General features: G+C 35.9%; 2 protein-coding genes across 2 annotated transcripts; both read right to left on the bottom strand.

Moving 5' to 3' along the window:
• Nucleotides 1–3,169: 3,169 nt before the first annotated feature.
• LOC128223448 (heat shock 70 kDa protein 12B-like) lies at nt 3,170–4,168 on the bottom strand. Its single transcript, XM_052932729.1, has one exon. It carries the CDS (start codon nt 4,166–4,168, stop codon nt 3,170–3,172), a length of 999 nt encoding a protein of 332 aa, XP_052788689.1.
• On the bottom strand, nt 4,165–5,929 carry LOC128223449 (heat shock 70 kDa protein 12B-like). Its single transcript, XM_052932730.1, has 4 exons — nt 5,630–5,929; nt 4,946–5,164; nt 4,394–4,514; nt 4,165–4,259 (listed from the first exon to the last, which is right to left on the bottom strand). Exons 1-4 carry the CDS (start codon nt 5,927–5,929, stop codon nt 4,165–4,167), a joined length of 735 nt encoding a protein of 244 aa, XP_052788690.1.
• Nucleotides 5,930–18,171: the final 12,242 nt, after the last annotated feature.

Consider the following 18,171-nt stretch of genomic DNA (forward strand, 5'->3'; position numbering starts at 1 on the left):
GTGTGTCAGATTTAACACTTTTGCAGGCCTATGATTGGCCGTAGCTGTTGTCTAATGAAGGGTCAAGGCATAATGCAGTCATTATAGGGCGTGGGGAGACCTTTATACACGTTATTGGATCGATTTACATGCAAATGACTGGATGAATGTGTATTCATTGTTAACTGTTTATTATATATTTTGGTTGATAGTAGCAAAAGAAACAAGGGCGGAGGCTGATTTAAAATATTTGTTTTCAAATATTTGACTTGATTGAGAATCGAGCTGGTACTCTCAATTTTAAGAAAATGCATTTCAAACAATATCAATAATTATTTTCCAAAAAAACATGGTGAGCAAGGAATGTGCAATTATAAAAGCTTTCAATCGGTAAACTTTTGTAAATGATAACTGCGTAAAAACGAAAAAGGTTTGTTGATATTGCCAAATTCAAAGAGTACAATTCACAAACAGACAGACAAGAAATGATTCGACTTTCAGGGCTTACGCATTTGTTCCATTGCATTGCTCCATTCTCCCTCGCGTTTGATCTTTCTATATGTTACTGCAACAAACACCTTTAAGAAGAGTTTGCTCATTTAATTGACTTTACGACACCGGCTATGAAACCACGCCTTCTGAAATCAATGGAGCGAATTCTGTCAATGCCCGTCAAACAAACAAGGAAGCAATGGCGTCTCGCGTCGTTTCGCTTTTCGATATTTCCGACAGTTTTGGGCCAAATGATCATAAATGTGACATTTAATTGCGAGAAAAAACAGTAGGCAATGGAATTTGTAACTGGTTGCTGCATCGGAAAGCTCGATATATCTCTAGAGGATGACGATATCTAACATTTACGAAGTGAAATCTATCCAAGTCAGAGAAAATCGGATAGCCGCCATATTGTCAACATTGACATCGATACGAAGGAAACGCGTGTGTCTGACGCATACTAAAATTCAAACAAGAGTAAGTTCAACTTTAAATAAAACCGGTAATCCTTACAGGATGGTTGAAACAGAGACAAATCAACACACAATATGAGTAAATCATGAATTGGGAACCCGGCAGTGACACTAAATGACAGTTCCATATATGCCAGCTATAGATTCTTTGATTCTTGTTCTTACAGAACTTGTGGAACATGTTCACACGCTCTGTATGTTAAAGTAAATATGGTAGGAAAGTGCCCCCGATTTAACAATACATATAACTGATTTTAATAGTGGCATCTTTTCAGGAAAGTATGGTCCTTTGAAGAGAGTCCTTGAAGTTGCTCAGCATGTTGTGTTTTTGGATTCGTGGAAGGATTTACCTCCATGGAGTTCGCTTCAGTTCTGAAGTATAACACCAGTTGCTTCATGTTTATTATTAGATTTATTAAATACATTGTTGTTTTGCAAAAAATACTTAAACTTTAATTACTTTGTTTGCTTATGTATGATAGTGTACGTGTACATCTCTTTATTGCAATGACAAGTATATATTAAAATTTATAGCATAAGCAAAAGTTATTGTTCACTGTTTAAGCTGCACTTTCACAGATGGATCGTTTTGACAACTTACAAAATATCCGATTTCATTCATCATATTTTGGCTCAAAGAGGTCGTTTTGTGATTAATACAATAGGATTCAATTTAAAGAATTTCAAAGTCAGCCAATTCTGAGACAAAAATGTGTCAAAACAAAAGTCTGTGATAGTGCAACTTTAAGAATACTGATAATCGGTATGTGCATATGATGCAGAAGCTAAACATGGGGTGAACTATCATTAAAGATTGTTGATTAGTGTAAATGTTACCGATTATAAGAATAACATTGAAACATATACATGTTTGACTTGTTCTTATTCATGATATGAGTCTAAGTCTCTATTACAGCACATGTTTGGCAGAATCAAGATCTAATGAATTTAAAAATTAATTTTTATGTACAGCGAAATAAATTAATTTATACAGCAAATAATATCTTTACGATTCAGACCATTGTGTTCTTGATTTTGTCTTTGGTGGCTCAGATATTGATCTGATTTTTGGAGGAATCTAGCTGGTATGAGCTGGTCACAAATACAGCAGCAAAAGCTGCTTGAGGGTCAGGGTTTTTCTTGATTGGGCTTCCAGTCGAAAAAGTGATGATATGAAAATAAGAAATCTGTGAAAATGCGTTGAAATGACATCTACAATAACCGTTTTTTACATAGTAACCATAAGAGTAAATGAGATTCGGAAGCATGCGATGTCTCGGACAAAATTCGTTTATAAGCAGATATAACGATATCAACAAAAATCCTCTATCTTGAATGAAATCGATCGCGTCCATTCTGAACCTGATACTAAAAGGTCATAAGTTATTAATTTGACTTCACAAGCGAAGCCATAAATGTACAATGTTTATAGTTTAAAAATAGTACACAAATTTAGGTCACCGATTGAAGACGGACACCTTTTGTAATATATAAATTCATTAAGTATTGATCTGTCCCCCTTATAAGCATTTATTTGCGATATTAGTTCAGAAACCTAATTTTGTACTGACGTTGAGATGTTTCGCCTTTGAACGATCTTCCAAATTTTACAAGTTTAGCTGTTGGTGAGGTCTTCCACAGAGTCTGATTCAGCGCTTGCATTTTTCTAAATTACTCACTGGTTTCGGAAACGGAATCAATTCTATACCATAAGAAAGTCGGTCTTGATGCCTTGTTTCCGAATTATAAGTGCCATAACAACACATTTTACCATAATTACGTAGTAAGGCGAGGAAATAACAACGCATGTATATGACGGACGCTGGTCAGTTTGACGGACAAACTGGCGTATAATTTCACGGCTTTCAAGGACCGGTGAATCAAATCCTGTCGGAAGGTCAATTATAGTAAATTCATTTTGAATGTAAAATGTAAACTATATATATATATATATATATGTATATATATATATATTGAATATCATGTACAATACGACAAACATTGCAGGGATGATAAAGGTGATACATGTATGTGTAGTGATGATGACTATGCAAAGATACAAACGATTATATAAAGGAGAAGAGATGACTGGGATAGCAAATGTTTAAACTAATTATCAGCAAATTCAAACTTTATGTGCAATCTATGACCTGGATCACATGAGATAATAATATTTACTTGACATCGGTCTGTGCTTTTAAGCTATTTCGTATTCCACAATCCTATTTAGAATGCTTCCCACGACCCGTTTCCTTTAGTTTCTCTTTTTTCAAACAGTCCAACACAACAGTAGACTCCCGACCCGATTTTTTCAGTCTCGTTTTCACCTTGAGTTCAGTCTGTCCAAACATACAAATTATTTGTATCGTGTCATCTTCGATTGTGTGGTTAAGTTCAATCGTCCCTAAAAGCTCACAACCTGGATCTGTTACATAGACGGGAGACTTTTTGGTAGATCGAAAGATGTGAACGCTTGTGGATTGTGTTCCTCCCTGAGCTAGATTGAATTCAACCTCCTTATCGTACCTCACCTCGTCATCAATAGACGCAATCACTTTGAAACAATCAATGGCTACCCAGTCGTTATATTGTGACTTGAAGAATTTTGACTCCTCTGTATGTACTGTACTGTCAAAGGGCTTATCGACACCTAAACCATACGTGTACCGAAGAACCCTAAAACTGACAGCAAACGGAAAATGCCCAAACTTCACGGCTCCTTTCAAAACAGCGAGGCCACCATCATCTGGGACAATGCAGCACACTCCTTGTATTTCTTCCTTGACTCGTTTTTGCACGTATATACTCTCAGAAAATCCGCCAACCAACACAATTGTGTTTACGTTCCCCATTGCGGGATCTGATAATAACATCTGAATGTGGTTTATCAGTTTCGTTACTGGACCGTCAAACCATTGTCTTACAATTCGTGCATTCAAATACAGTTTTGATGGTTTAACCATTATCTCTCGTTTGTACCCAAGATATTCAATGCGTTTTTGCAGAGTTTGTCCGCAAGTTTCCTCGCAGAATTCCCGGAGAAGGACTGGAACTTCTATTACCCATTTTACGTTTGATTCCCCGGAGAAGCTTCTTTTCTTTAGTTCGAGTGATCTTACGATATCAAAATAACTCTCCATTTCGGTTTTCTTTAATTCTGTGAGAGCTTGTTCCCCAAATATATCCCGGAGGAAAGCAAAAAAGTTTTCATCTACGTTCATTCCTCCCCAGGGTCCACCACTGGCTCTGTGAATTTCCTTCTGAATGATCCATCTTCTAAGCGTTCATGTATCGATATATCTGCTGTACCTCCTGAAAGAAAAGTTAGCTTTTAATAACAAGCTAGCCACATGAAGTGTTCATTCTTGTCAGTATTAATATATATTCCTTGTCAATCACTGTGTAACAATAAACCTTATTCAAACGTGTATATTTCTTAACATTACCCCCAAGGTCGACGACCATATTTCGGGTTCCGGAGCCTGGCGGAGTTTTAGATGTCTGACACCAGATAGAGGCAACCTCCGGCTCCAGGGCCAGCTGTACACGATCGCTTGCTATTCCAGCCTGGTTGTGAAAAAAATACAGAAAATCAATTGCAACTCGAGTCAAAGCAAGAATGCATTAAGACGAACGCAAATAAGATGTATTCAAGGTATCCCACTTAAAACATAAAAATTATTTCGTCCAGAGGGTATATACGACTTAAAACTTGGGAACTGTCGGGGGTGCAACTTTAAAAGCACCGCGATGCATCAGAATAGAAGAAAGGCGGATTGGCTATTTGTATTTTTTAAATGGTGTATTCTGTTCATATACTGGTGCGATATGGTATTCAAAAGGCAACTCGTAGACTTCAAGATTCGGGTTGCCCCTCCTCTGCTGCTATATCCGCTAGTAAGTGTATTATCATAATTGTTGATTTACATTGCGTGGATACAGGCCCAAATTGAATATGTCATGAAAGCGATATTTTAATAAATTGACCTTTTACGTACCTCTTTAGCTGCTTCCCTCATAAACTGCTTTGCGGCATTGTCCCATATCGCTGGCACTGTAATCATGTATTTGATGTCGTTTTCATCAATGCCACATTTTTCGAAGTCTATTACGCTCGTAACTTCGTTTTTTAGGTAACGTATAGCCATGACAAATATTCGCATTGCTAGCGCGGAGTTCCCGTTGATATCTTGAATAGTTGAATCAGGTGATAAAGTCTGAATTAAAGTATATTTACATCAGCTGTAAGGTTACATTATAAGAAAGAACACATCGTATTATAAAAAATGCATAAAAGGTCTATTCAAGTCAATAAAGCCGTGTATTTAGATGACATAGGCGCCAACCAAAAAGTGTCGAGGAAGCAATGAAATATTGCACCTTTGACCTTACTGGAATTTAATATTAAAATACTTTAACCGCTTATTTGCAATCAGCGATATTTGATTGTTGACAATGGTTTTCAAATAGAGATAAAATTGATCCACATCAGTTTATCTCAAGCCCACAGTGTTACATGGGTAGACCAATGTTGAACATCTGCCAACTCTGAATGTTGACAGTTATGACATTAACGCCTAGTCTTGCATCCGTCAGTGGCATTCAGTGTTCAATACTTATCAAGGCATAGTCCAGAACCATATACTCGATGAACCTGTGACATTCACGTTTACCCTACATACCTTTTCATTGTGTAAAATCATCTTGAATCTTCGGAACAATGCCCAAGCGTTGTGCTCGCCATCCTTGGCAAGGGAAGCATACTTTCTTTCTGCTTCATAACCAAATGAATCGAATTCTCCCTCCGGATTAAGCAAAATGCATGTCGGCGTTTTTAAAGATATATGTCCCGAGATGCTGGAGCTCCAATTCTTGGTTATTATTTGGAGGGGATCTTCACGAAAGGAAAAAGCATATCCACTGTAAGTTGTTCCGAAATCGATTGCTGCAACAACCCGAAAATTGTCATTTTTCACTGCCATTTTCATATATGCGCTTCCTTTATTTACACGGTTTCATTAACTTAAATCCTTTCTGATCAAACGTTAGAAGTGTGCATAGTCAATGTATCTTTAAAATGATAACTTTCCTAACCTATTTTATTTTGTTCACCTTATCTACTAGTATATAATGTGTACATCGAAAGATAATATTGTTAGTAGTTATTCATTGTGTTATAGGATAATAGATAACACGTGTTGCTGCATACAAAACAAGAAATACCGCCTGCAGATATGTTGAGACTTAAATATCTTACTGAAAGTTGTAGCTATAAAGTTTACATACATGCTTTAAGAGCAAAATATTCTTAAATTAGTCACGGCGTTTATCACCGTGGTATAGTGAGATTCATTTCGATCTATTTAAGTAGACGACCTAGCTTAAGGTTTTCACGTGCTGTACGGGGCACGAGGAAAAACGAATTAATTATCCGCTTGCTTTCGTAAAAGGTATGCCACGTTTGTCTTCTGGTGAACAAATCGGGCTATTGGTAAGCTACAGGTAGGTGTACGTCATGGTGACGTCGATGCAAATATTGGTGTGTCGCGTGTGACAATATCTCGTCTGGCGGGTCGTTATCAAACACTTGGCACAGTTTATGATTACCATAGATCTGGTAGTCCGCGAGGAACGCCGCTTGAGCAAGACCGCTTTATGAGGACGTCACGCCTACGTAACAGATTTTTGCCGGCAACGACCACCGCAGCTATAACACCTATATAAGACGTACCAATGCCAGGACATGTGATCAAACAGTGACACATAGGCTTGCCGAACATGTACTTAGGGTTAGACGCCCACTAAACGGTCCATGCCTTACAGCCGAATGTCGACGTAAACGTCGGGATTGGTTACACCAACAGCAACGATGGACTCAACAACAGTGGAACACCGTGTTATTTAGCGACGAATAACGGTTTTGCTTGGATCACGCTTATGGCCACATACGTTGCAATAGACGACGCAAAAAACGTTTTTCGGACGAATGTGTACGATAGAGAGATCGATGTGCGGTACCTGTCTTTATGGTGCGGGATTGAATATCCGTTAATTCTCGAACCCGTTTAGTGGAAGTTTCAGGTAGGCTAACAGGACAGCGATATCGAAATGATATATTCGAGCCAGTTGCTGCACCATTCATCAACGATAATCCGAGCGTCACTACGTTCCAACAGGCCAACGCTAGGTGTAACACCGCTCGAGTTTCAACCAGCTACATTCAGGAGAGAAATACACAAGTTCTTCCATGGCCTGCATTCTCACCTGACCTGTCTCCAATCGAGCATTTATGGGACGTCTTTAAACGCCGTGCTCGGCGGCGTAATCCTCAAAACGCTACTGAGCTTATACGTTATGTGCACGCAGAGTGGGCAGGAATACCACAGGAGACGATTAAGACGCTGATTCTCTCAATTCCACGTCGCTGTATTGCAGTTAGAGGCGCACATGGTGGACATACCAGATACTGGTTACTTGTAAGCCGAGTTTTCGCATGATCGTTGTTCCAGCAGCAAATAATCTGCAAGTATTGATAAATTTCTACTATTGTTATAAAATGTTATTTAAATGGTTGTTAAACATTATTTTTTTTAGGTATCGTTTCTTTTTTGACTGATATATACGGCACTGCGCGATATGGTATATAAGTATCCTAGAAGAGCAGTATGCAAAACCCGTTGGGGTTGCATTTGGAGTTCTTACAAACAAGTCAAAGATTATGGTTCATATTTACATTTAGACACAAGTATTCCTGATAACCCACGTTAAAAAAACTTGTTTCGTCGCATGACGGTATTCGTAGTTGCGTTTTATTTTCATATCGAACATTGCAGACTACATATCAAACAGCTTACCGCTTTTGAACAATCTTTCAATTTTAATCATTATTACCATAGCCCTTTCGTTTTCTCAGTTTTAAAATCTAAAATTTGTGGTATATAAAAAGCTACACTTTTAATATGGAAGATACCTAACACTGTCATCTGTCTTTAAGACACCATAGTAGGTGCGAAATATTTATTCATCAAATATTTAGCCAAAAGTTGACTTCAGTTTGAATGATAATGTTTCAATGCAACTCAAATATTTCATAATAAACGTAATATTGATGTGCCCGGGCACGTTTATGAATTTATCTGATAACGTAAATACAACAGGAAAACCAATAATACAATGTTGTGACACAGCATCTCAATGTTTTACACACACAATGGCCTAGAAATGTTCACTGCGAATGCATAATACTGGTCGTGCTAATCTTAGTATTCTGGCGCGTTTGCAAGACCTGTCCTACCATTTGATATACATTATCTGATGCTTATGTTACACTCATTCGGAACTTACTTTAATATTTGATATAAGTTAGATATCAATTTATTTGTTCTATATTTCTGCTTAACTATCTTACAATTTAATTACAACTTCATTAAAGTCCCTTAGAAATCAATAACGCCATAAATTACAGTGCTATTTTAGGAAGGAACTATCCAATACGTTAAGATAATTGCAGTCTTAGGTTAGTCTTGTAGACCTGCTCGATTTAAGAGGAACTGATTGATATACGGATTACTAAAAAGTCCCATTTTTCTTATATTTGAACACAGCTTTCTGCGAAAAACGTTTTTGGAAAAGATTTTGTTCTTGGCATCGGGAAAGACCGAATATTGTCCAAGGTATTAATTTTTGTTTGCCGAAGGTTTCCTGTTAAATGTATTATGTAAAAACTGTTCATTTGTAACATAGTTTTCATACTACTTTGTCGAATTGAATGACGTTTGTTCTATTATATTATGTTCATAAAATATTCTTAAACAAAATTCTCTATAACATTCAAGTCAATCTACAGCCAATTGTGTAGAACAAAATATTTCGTGGCTTCGGTTAAAGTCAGCCAAACTGGTGATTGTTTGGTCAAAGATTACTGTTCAATAACCAAGTTGCTTGAATGTGCAAACTAGCCAAAAGACACCTTATGGATAACCTATCCAATTCGCTGCTGGACTCCAAACAGAATTTGGTCATACTATAAAGCCGCCGTTTTGCAATCAGCGATATTTGATTGTTGACAATGGTTTTCATATAATGATACACTAGGTCCACAGCAGTTTCTCAAAAGCCCACAGTGTTACATGGGAAGACATTTTATAAATTTACATCTATATTTCATTGAAATCAATCTGCAGCCAATTGCGTTGAACAAAATAAAAAAAATTAGTATAAAACAGCATCAAGCTCAAAACTGCCAAATGTCATTGCTTCTTCGACATTTTATGGCTGGTGCCTTTATTATTTAAAACGCGGCTTTATTTCCTTGAATATGGCGTTTATGCATTTATATTTACACCTCAACTTCCATTCCTTAAATGAACTGCCTTTCGGAAATTGCGTTCATCAATCGATGAACGCAACGTCTTCGGATATGTTCGGATCGTAATTCATTGCATAACAATATACATGAAAGCTATTGATCTTGTTATTGGTTGTATTGTGTCTGCATGTCCCGTAAATATAGCTCAACATTTTTAAAAGTGTTAGTTTATTATATTTTAAATATATTGGTACCAGTAGTGTTTCAATTTTACGATTTCAAGTGATTTCAAGTGGTTGATCTTTTCCCGCGTTATTGTGACGTCATTTGAAAAAAAATGTTTCAGGTTATAGTCGGGTCGTTCTATTTACCGAATGGGTAAGAAAGGGTTACTGAAAGGTTTTCTTAAATGAAACGAAGTATTTTTTTTAACATTTCTTGGATGAAATAATGAACTATTGGTGTAAATATAAGGAATGAATTGCGGGGTTGATGTCATTATCGGGGATATGAACGCAATTGGGTTGGTCAAAGTACGCGTGGAGTCCTTTGGACTCCACACACATTGACCAACCCAATTGCGTTCATACCCCGATAATGACATCAACCCCGCAATTCACTCCTTAATTTACAAACGTTCTGGGTGGTATTCTTTCTTCACATGTAACATTAAAACTGAAGTAAATAATACTTTAATTCATATTTTATCATCTAAATCAACTATTGAAGATGTCAAGTGGAACGCCGCACCAGCAATGCGCATTTTTGCCATGGCCATATTTTACCTTAAAAAGAAGTAACAAGCGTTATAAACTTTCAAAAATGTGTCATTGATGAAAAATACGTGATAACAGTGTCAGCGATATGGGACGATGCTGCAAAGCAGTTTATGAGGAAAGCGGCAATAGAGGTAGGTACAAAGACAATTTCTTAAAATATCGCTTTCATGACATATTCAATTTGGGACTGTATCCACGCAATGTAAATCAATAATTATAATAATACACTTACTAGCGGATATAGCAGCAGAGGAGAGGCAACCCCATCTCTTAAATTATTCGAGTTGCTTTTTGAATACCCATATCGGACCAATATATAGACAGAATACACAAAAATGCACCATTTTAAAATAAAGATAGCCAATCCACCTTTCTTCTGTTCTAATGCATTGCGATGCATTCAAAGTTGCGCCGCCAAATTTTCGCCAGATTGACGCAAACACATATATCCCAACCTGGAAAAAATGACTTTTAAATGTGTTTAGTAGGAATATACTACCTTGAATAAACCTTATGTGTGTTCGTCTTAATGCATTTTAGCTTTGACTCGACTTACAACTGATTTTAACAACCAGGCTGCAATTGTAAGCGAACGTTTACAGCTGGCCCTAGAGCCTAGTTTGCCTCTATCTGGTGTCAGACATCTAAACATCTGGCGGGCTCCGGAACCCGAAACATGGTCGTCGACCTCGGAGGTAATGTTAAGTTATATATACGGTTGTTTCATGTTTATTGTTATATTAATACTGACAAGAATGATACATGAACGCTTAGAAGATGGATCATTGATGGAAATTTACAGAGCCAGTGGTGGACCCTGGGGAGCAATGTACGTGGATGAAAACTTTTTTGCTTTCCTCCGGGATATATTTGGGGAACAAGCTCTCACAGAATTAAAGAAAACCGAAATGGATAATTATTTTGATATCGCTCGTAGTAAAGAAAAGAAATTTCTCCGGGAAATGAAATGCAAATGTTACAAGATTTCCAGTCTTCTTTCTCCGGGAATTTAATGATAAAACGTGCGGACAACCTCTGCAAGAACGCATTGAATATCAAAATGGTTTGACATTCAGATGTTATTATCAGATCCCGCAATGGGAAACGTTAACGCAATTGTGTCGGTTGGTGGATATACGTGAAAAAACGAGTCCAGACAGAAATACAAGGAGCGTGCTGCATTTTACCAGATAAGGCTGCCCTCGCTGTTTTGAAAGGATCCGTTTGGACATTTAACGTCTGTTGTCAGATCTAAGATATTTTATACACGTATGGTGTATGTGTCGATAAGCCGTTTGACAGTACAAGACATACAGAGAATACTATGTTCTTCAAGTTACAATACAACGATTGGCGAGCTAGAGATTGATTTAAAATGTTTGCATCAATGACGAAATGAGGTACGATAAAGTGTTCGTTTATAAGTTTCCTCAGAGAGGAACGGTTACCACTAGCGTTCGTATCTTCAGATCAACTGAAAGATCTCCCGTCTATGTAAATGACCTAGGCTGCGAGCTTTTATAGACGATTGAACTTAACCACACGATCGACTATGGCACCATTTAAATAACGTTTATGTTTGGACAGACTGAACTCATGGTGAAAGCGAGACTAAAGGACTCGGGTCGGGAGTCGACTGCTGTGTTGAATTGAATTCTGAAAGGCAGACCTAAGGAAACGGGTCGTGGAAAGAGGAATTAGGTCTTTCAAAAATTATTGGTCGTTTTTTTTTATAAAATATATAAAAGCACTTGGGCCATTGCGGTTACCCTAACATTTACCAACCGCTAAATGTTGATGGCGTTATGTGTCTTTTGTTTGGTGTTGTATGTTTTCTTGCTGCGTTCTGTGTCTTTTGTTTGATGGAATCTGTTTTTTGAAGCATTTTGTGGGTCTTGTTTGATAATGTCTGTATTCTTATGGCGCTCTTGTGTCTCCTGTTTGCTAAAATCTGTTTTTGAAGCATAATGTGTGTCTTGTCTGTTGATGTTTGTTTTCTTGTAGCGTTCAGTGCCACTTGTTTGGTGTTTGTTTGGCCTTCATCCTTCTATCTTCAAACAGGGTGATGGTTTAAGTTTAGGCATCTCCGCGTCTGGCAGTAGTTTCAAGTGTTGTTGTTTGGTTACATTCATAGACAATATTGTTTGATCTTATTTACCCTTGGTTTGAGAATTAAATTATATGAATATGTTAGAATATGTTTATGTAAATTAAATAAAGATTCAAAGTAATAATCATAATAATGGTAAATTGTCGTACACCAAGACGACTCTATTACTTTAGGTTTGTTATATTGTGTAAGACAAGGTGAACGCTTTAGATTGTTTCTATTTGCCATGATCATAAATGATTTGGAAAAAAACTTTGATCACGAACGGCCATGGCACTGCTCTTAGTATTCCAAGATGTACCTGATTTAATATGCAGGTGACATTTGTATATTCTCTGAAACAGTAAGATTGTTTAATAATGGATTCAATATGTTATAATAATAGCGTGAAAGGAGAAAGGTGTAGCCGGAATGTTAATGTTAGTAAATAAAAAATATTACCTTCCAAAAAAGATGTTATAGATCTTTTGTTTTGTTATGCTTTCTTAAAACTATAACATATTGATATTGTAAATTTATATTCCTATTAAGGAAAAGTATTCACCACAGTTGGGTCGTTTAATACTGTTTTTAAAAATATGTATGGACAGACGTTGAAAGTCATATACAACTCTTACATTCTTAAATCTATATTTACTTTTGTTACTCATAGACTAGATTTGTTTGATAAATTTGTATATCCAGTTGTGTTCATGTGTTAATCGTGTTTTATAATGTTATGGTAGTGATGTGTTTTGGTTCTAATGTAACAGTGTAAGAAATTATTTATCTGAGTTTTTAAAAAAAAAAATATACTTAGTGTAAGATCACAATTACAAAATAACTTTTATTTATGAAAAAAATAGGGAAATGACATTTTAAAATGGTATGATTTACAATGCTGAGAGTAATAAAGAATCTGTACATGGAAATATATACCAGTGCTCAAAAAACCCAAGATATAGCTATGTTACAACTTAGTAAATTGAGGCCGCCACAACTTAGTAAATTGAGGCCGCCACAACTTAGTAAATTGAGGCCGCCACAACTTAGTAAATTGAGGCCACGACTTGGTAAATTGTGGCCACAACTTAGTCAATTGTGGCCACAAGTTAGTAACTTGAGGCCACAACTTAGTATCTTAAGGCAATAACATAATAACTGGTGGCCACAACTTCTTAATCGTGACCTCACCATAGTAACTTGTGGCCACAGCTTAATTTAGCCAATCAAAACAGTTGTCATCTTCGACTCTTTATGGCTTTTACCGGTAAAAGTACGGTACTATGGATACCCCGTATAGTTCGCCTGCATAAACAGGCCTTATTTAGTCCTGATGGAAGCAATAGGAAGAAGAAAGAGGATGAAACGCTCTCATGCTGGTGAGTCATAGTTATGGACATGGATGATTGAATTACTAGTACAGTTCACTTTTGCTGGGTACAAATAGCGTTTTAGTTTCAGGGGTGTTTACTGTGTTATAACTATAAAGCAGCAAAGATTAAACGGCTGTTTTGATAGGCTGAACTAAGTCGTGGCCACAAGTTAATAAGATGTGGCCACAATTTACTAAGTCGTGGCCTCCAGCTACTAGGTTGTGGCCTTAACTTACTAATCTGTGGTCACAATTTACTAAGTCGTGACCTCAAGTTACTAAGCCGTGGCCTCAAGTTACTAAGTCGTGGCCTCAAGTTACTAAGTCGTGGCCTCAAGTTACTAAGTTGTGGTAACAACTTACTAAGTCGTGGTCACAATTAATTAAGTCGTGGCCTCAGGTTACTTAGTTGTGGCCACAATTTACTAAGTCGTGGCCTCAATTTACTAAGTCGTGGTCTGAAGTTACTAAGTTGTGGCCACAATCTACTAAGTTGTGGCCTCAAGTTACTAAGTTGTGGCCACATTTTACTTAGTTGTGGCCTCAAGTTTCTAAGTTGTGGCCACAATATATTTAAGTGCTGCGGATGTCAGCTCTGTGCCAGCACATTGACATTGTTTTGAAACAGGGAGTTGAAATAAGCAAACAACATTGCTTCTTAATGAAAGACAATGTACATCGGTGATACTTTGTAAGGCAATATTTTATTCTTGAATGTGAAGGATATAAATTATTAAGACAAAGACAATCATGTAATAGTTTTTATTGTACTTAAAGGGAAGTTCAAAGACGAAATGTAATTTTTATGTTATGAAAGATTATTGGTAGTTTTTTTTATATTTTTAACCGGAAATAAACATTTGCTAAAAAGAATATGACACTCCTCATCAAAGTATTTTGATCGCCAAAGTCTCGCTTTATATAATAATAACATATTTTTTAATTTGTTAAATAAAATTGTGCATTATATAACGACTCGTGGCAGATCCTATATATACTATATAGCATAGATTTGAAAAAAAAAGATGTCTTCATCTTTATGATCTCTATCGTAATTACTACCTTTCTTGTGATTAAGATCTTTTTTCAATTCAATAACTAGTGAGCTATATTCAGAAAATAAAAACGAAATAGGTAATATGGTGTCGCCAGTATATCGTCATTTTTAAATCTGTGAAAATACTGCTCCCGTCAAATATAAGTTTTAATGAAAATGGTGTCTAAAATGGTGTCTAGCAAAATACAGCTACATTTAAGGTGCTTAGGTCATTACTGTAGCCTATTTTGCTTGTCGCCAAATCGTACTCGTAAGTCATTGTCAGCCATAACGGTTGGTTGACTGACGTTAACTGCGGATCAAAAGTCATTTTTCATCATCATCGTCATCATCATCATCATCATCATCATCATCATCATCATCATCATCATCATCATATTCATCATCATATTCATCATATTCATCATATTCATCATATTCATCATCATGATCTTTCATCGTTCATCGCTCATATCGTTCATCACCACCATCACCATCACCACCATCATCATCATCATCATCATCATCATCATCATCATCATCACCATCATCATCATCATCGTCATCATCATCATCATCATTATCATCATTATGCTGTTCAATAAATCGTTTACATATAAATCAACACCTAACTTGGCGAATTCATCCAGCCAGATATGAGCTCTCGGTTTAAATACATAATGCGCATATATTATTTTGATAGTATTTCACGGATTGTTTTTAAAAAAAATACATGTTTGTTTTATCCCTTCATCCACACGATTTGAACTGTTTTATTTTCGTTTGAACCTAGAAACCTTTGGTTTTTATTTGACTATAAAGAAATGAATAAAAACAAACATATTCCATTAAATATAATATAAAGGGTATTTAAACGATAGAGACGCTCACTTCAGTGTGTCAAACTTGACAGCTGTTTTTTTTTAATTCTGCTTATGTAATTAATTTACTTATTAAACAAATCTGTGAATATTGGTGCGTTTTGAAAATAAGTAAAAACTAAGTGAAAGAAAATAAGATACGCCTCTTCGCGTTTAGGGCGAAACGTTTTTCGCTGTGAATGCCGCGCGTTGTATACAACCTTTGATTGGTTCAAAAGCTAAATTAAAAGTAATCTTTTTCCAATAATAATATTAAAGTCTTCCTTCACTGTCGCTTATGACATATAAAGACGAAATGTAACTTATAGTTGTCGTCTTCATAAATATTCCTTTCATATCTATTTTAATAATGAGTTACCCTGAGTTCAGATAGAAAAGATGCACTCTTACTCCCAATTACGATTTACCACAATTAATACAATTGTTTTAATATAACAAAAAGGATAAATAAATGTCGAAAACGATGGTTCTTATAGAGGATATCAAGTTTAATTTGAAAGAAAGGTGTAAAAAGCACGGTATTTCAACATTGTACGATGATAATAGATTACAGTATATCTTTGAGCAATCACCAATCATTTAATATTATTGCGTTTTCAGCTATTAAATACACGTTTCAAACTTGCTATCAGCTAATAATATTTTCCATAAATGCATTATTTAGTAAGTAGTTAAAGGTTTATCACTCAGAAAGGTATGTTTGTTATACATGTGGATGTATTAATTTTGAATACGAGTGTCACTTTAACGGTACCAGTCTCTCAAGTGAGCTAACGTAAGCGGACTGTTTTGTTATCCATGCTGCATCAGAGCGGATACAAAGCAAGCATGTAACCGTGTCGCAAATGCGCCCCTCAAATAACTTTATTGAACGAAAAGCTGTTGACCTCCACAATCGTTGTTTGCTTTAATTTCCTTTAACGTCTTTTTCCATTCACCATGTCGGGTAATGCAATATAACTTATTAAAGGGAAAGACGTCAAACGTACGCATCTAAAATTACCATAGTGTTAATACATATTGATGAGGTCGTTACCATAGCATAGCATGCACACTGTTTAACAGTCGGAGTGCGTCTCATCTTGTAAAGCCTATTAAAAAGAGGAATGGTTGAAATATTTTTTTCGGTATTATAGTTAAAATACTGCGCTCGGGTGTGCGTATGAAAAAAACAGCAGCCGTTAACGGCACGTGAATATGCAGAATAAAACCAGTGTTCTACCGTTAACGCTTGGGCTCACCTGGTTCACACAACTTCTTACCCGACCAAAACGGATATGTTATGCTATAATCCATATTTCGGTACCTACATTTTCAATTTGGGCAATGGCAAAAACATCCCGTAGGTGGCAAAGTGGATACAATTATTTTTATTATGTAATTGTTTTCATCATGACAAACCTGTTTTCATAAGTAAATTCAATGACATTCATTTGGCAATTTTGGCATTTTTAAAGTGTTATATGTTTGCTCCACAAACACTATTTGCCTGTATGTTCATATTAAAAACACTCTGAGTGTTTTAAAATGATTATTGATTCAATGTTTAATATGGATAAACAGTCAAATAGAATTGTTCTGAAGACATTTCGTAATAAACTGTTTCAGATAAATAATCGTTCGGTACAACGCAGTAAAACTATACTTTCTCTTTCATTTCCATATCAAGCGCTATATGGAGCCCCAGTTCGTTTATCTAATCATTCAACATGTTTATTGACCACGATTTTACTGATAACATTTGTAAATCTTCGACAATTGTTTGGGGAAATCAATGTAATGTCATATTTCGTTTTATTCATTCACAAGCAAACAGATAAATTCAATTAACTGTCGATTTCAGAAAACGGAAATTTTATTTTGATTCACAGCAAATAACAGGCACATTAACAATTTTATCCATTAGTTTTACAATGACCCTGTTTATCGACACAATACATGGACGACGAGCAACAAAAAACGGTCACAATGAACCATATAGATAAAGGTTGCGATTACCTCCGGGGAACGGTCAGGGAAACATCAGTTCACTGGGGGTAAGCAGGTCTACGGCCCCAATCTTGAGTATCTGTCCCAACATTTAACAACGAAATACAGTTATTTCATGGTTATTTGGGTAACAGTAAAAACTGTTGTCCCGAGGAGGAGTTACATCTTTTTGCAACAGTTCAGAATATTACCCCAGACAGCAGACACCGAGGGACAACAGTTTTGATTGTTACCCAAATAACCAGAAAAAACTGTTCTATTACTTGATAAAAAGTTTGTCAAAAAAAAATTGAAATTGCAATGACGTCATAGCGCGAGAGGTAAACATGTCATACTGCTGACCGGTAAATAGTTCAATCATTGACAAATTGATAGCTTTCATGTATAACAGCAACAATAACAGATTTGAGTTTTCAAATAACGATTACAATTACAATTTTAAATGCATAAGCCAAACTCCATCGCTACTGGCGACAAAGCACACAGTAAAAGAAGCGTATGGGGGTATCAAATAAATCAATATATAGTGAGGAAATTCTTGGCGGGGACATTAAAAAAACATATATCAAACATATGAGGATTTAACTTAATAATGAATCAAAATATTTAAATAAACTGTTAACGATGTGAATCACTTGTGAATCTTAAATATTTATGGATATTCTAATAGCTATTTTCATTTTCCAAACTTTATTTGGTTAAGTCATTAATAAGTAAAAAACTTTTGACTGATAACGCGTTTTTCAAAATTGTTATTAATTATGTTA

This window comes from Mya arenaria, chromosome 17 (genome assembly GCF_026914265.1).
Source record: "Mya arenaria isolate MELC-2E11 chromosome 17, ASM2691426v1".
NCBI lineage: Eukaryota > Metazoa > Mollusca > Bivalvia > Myida > Myidae > Mya > Mya arenaria.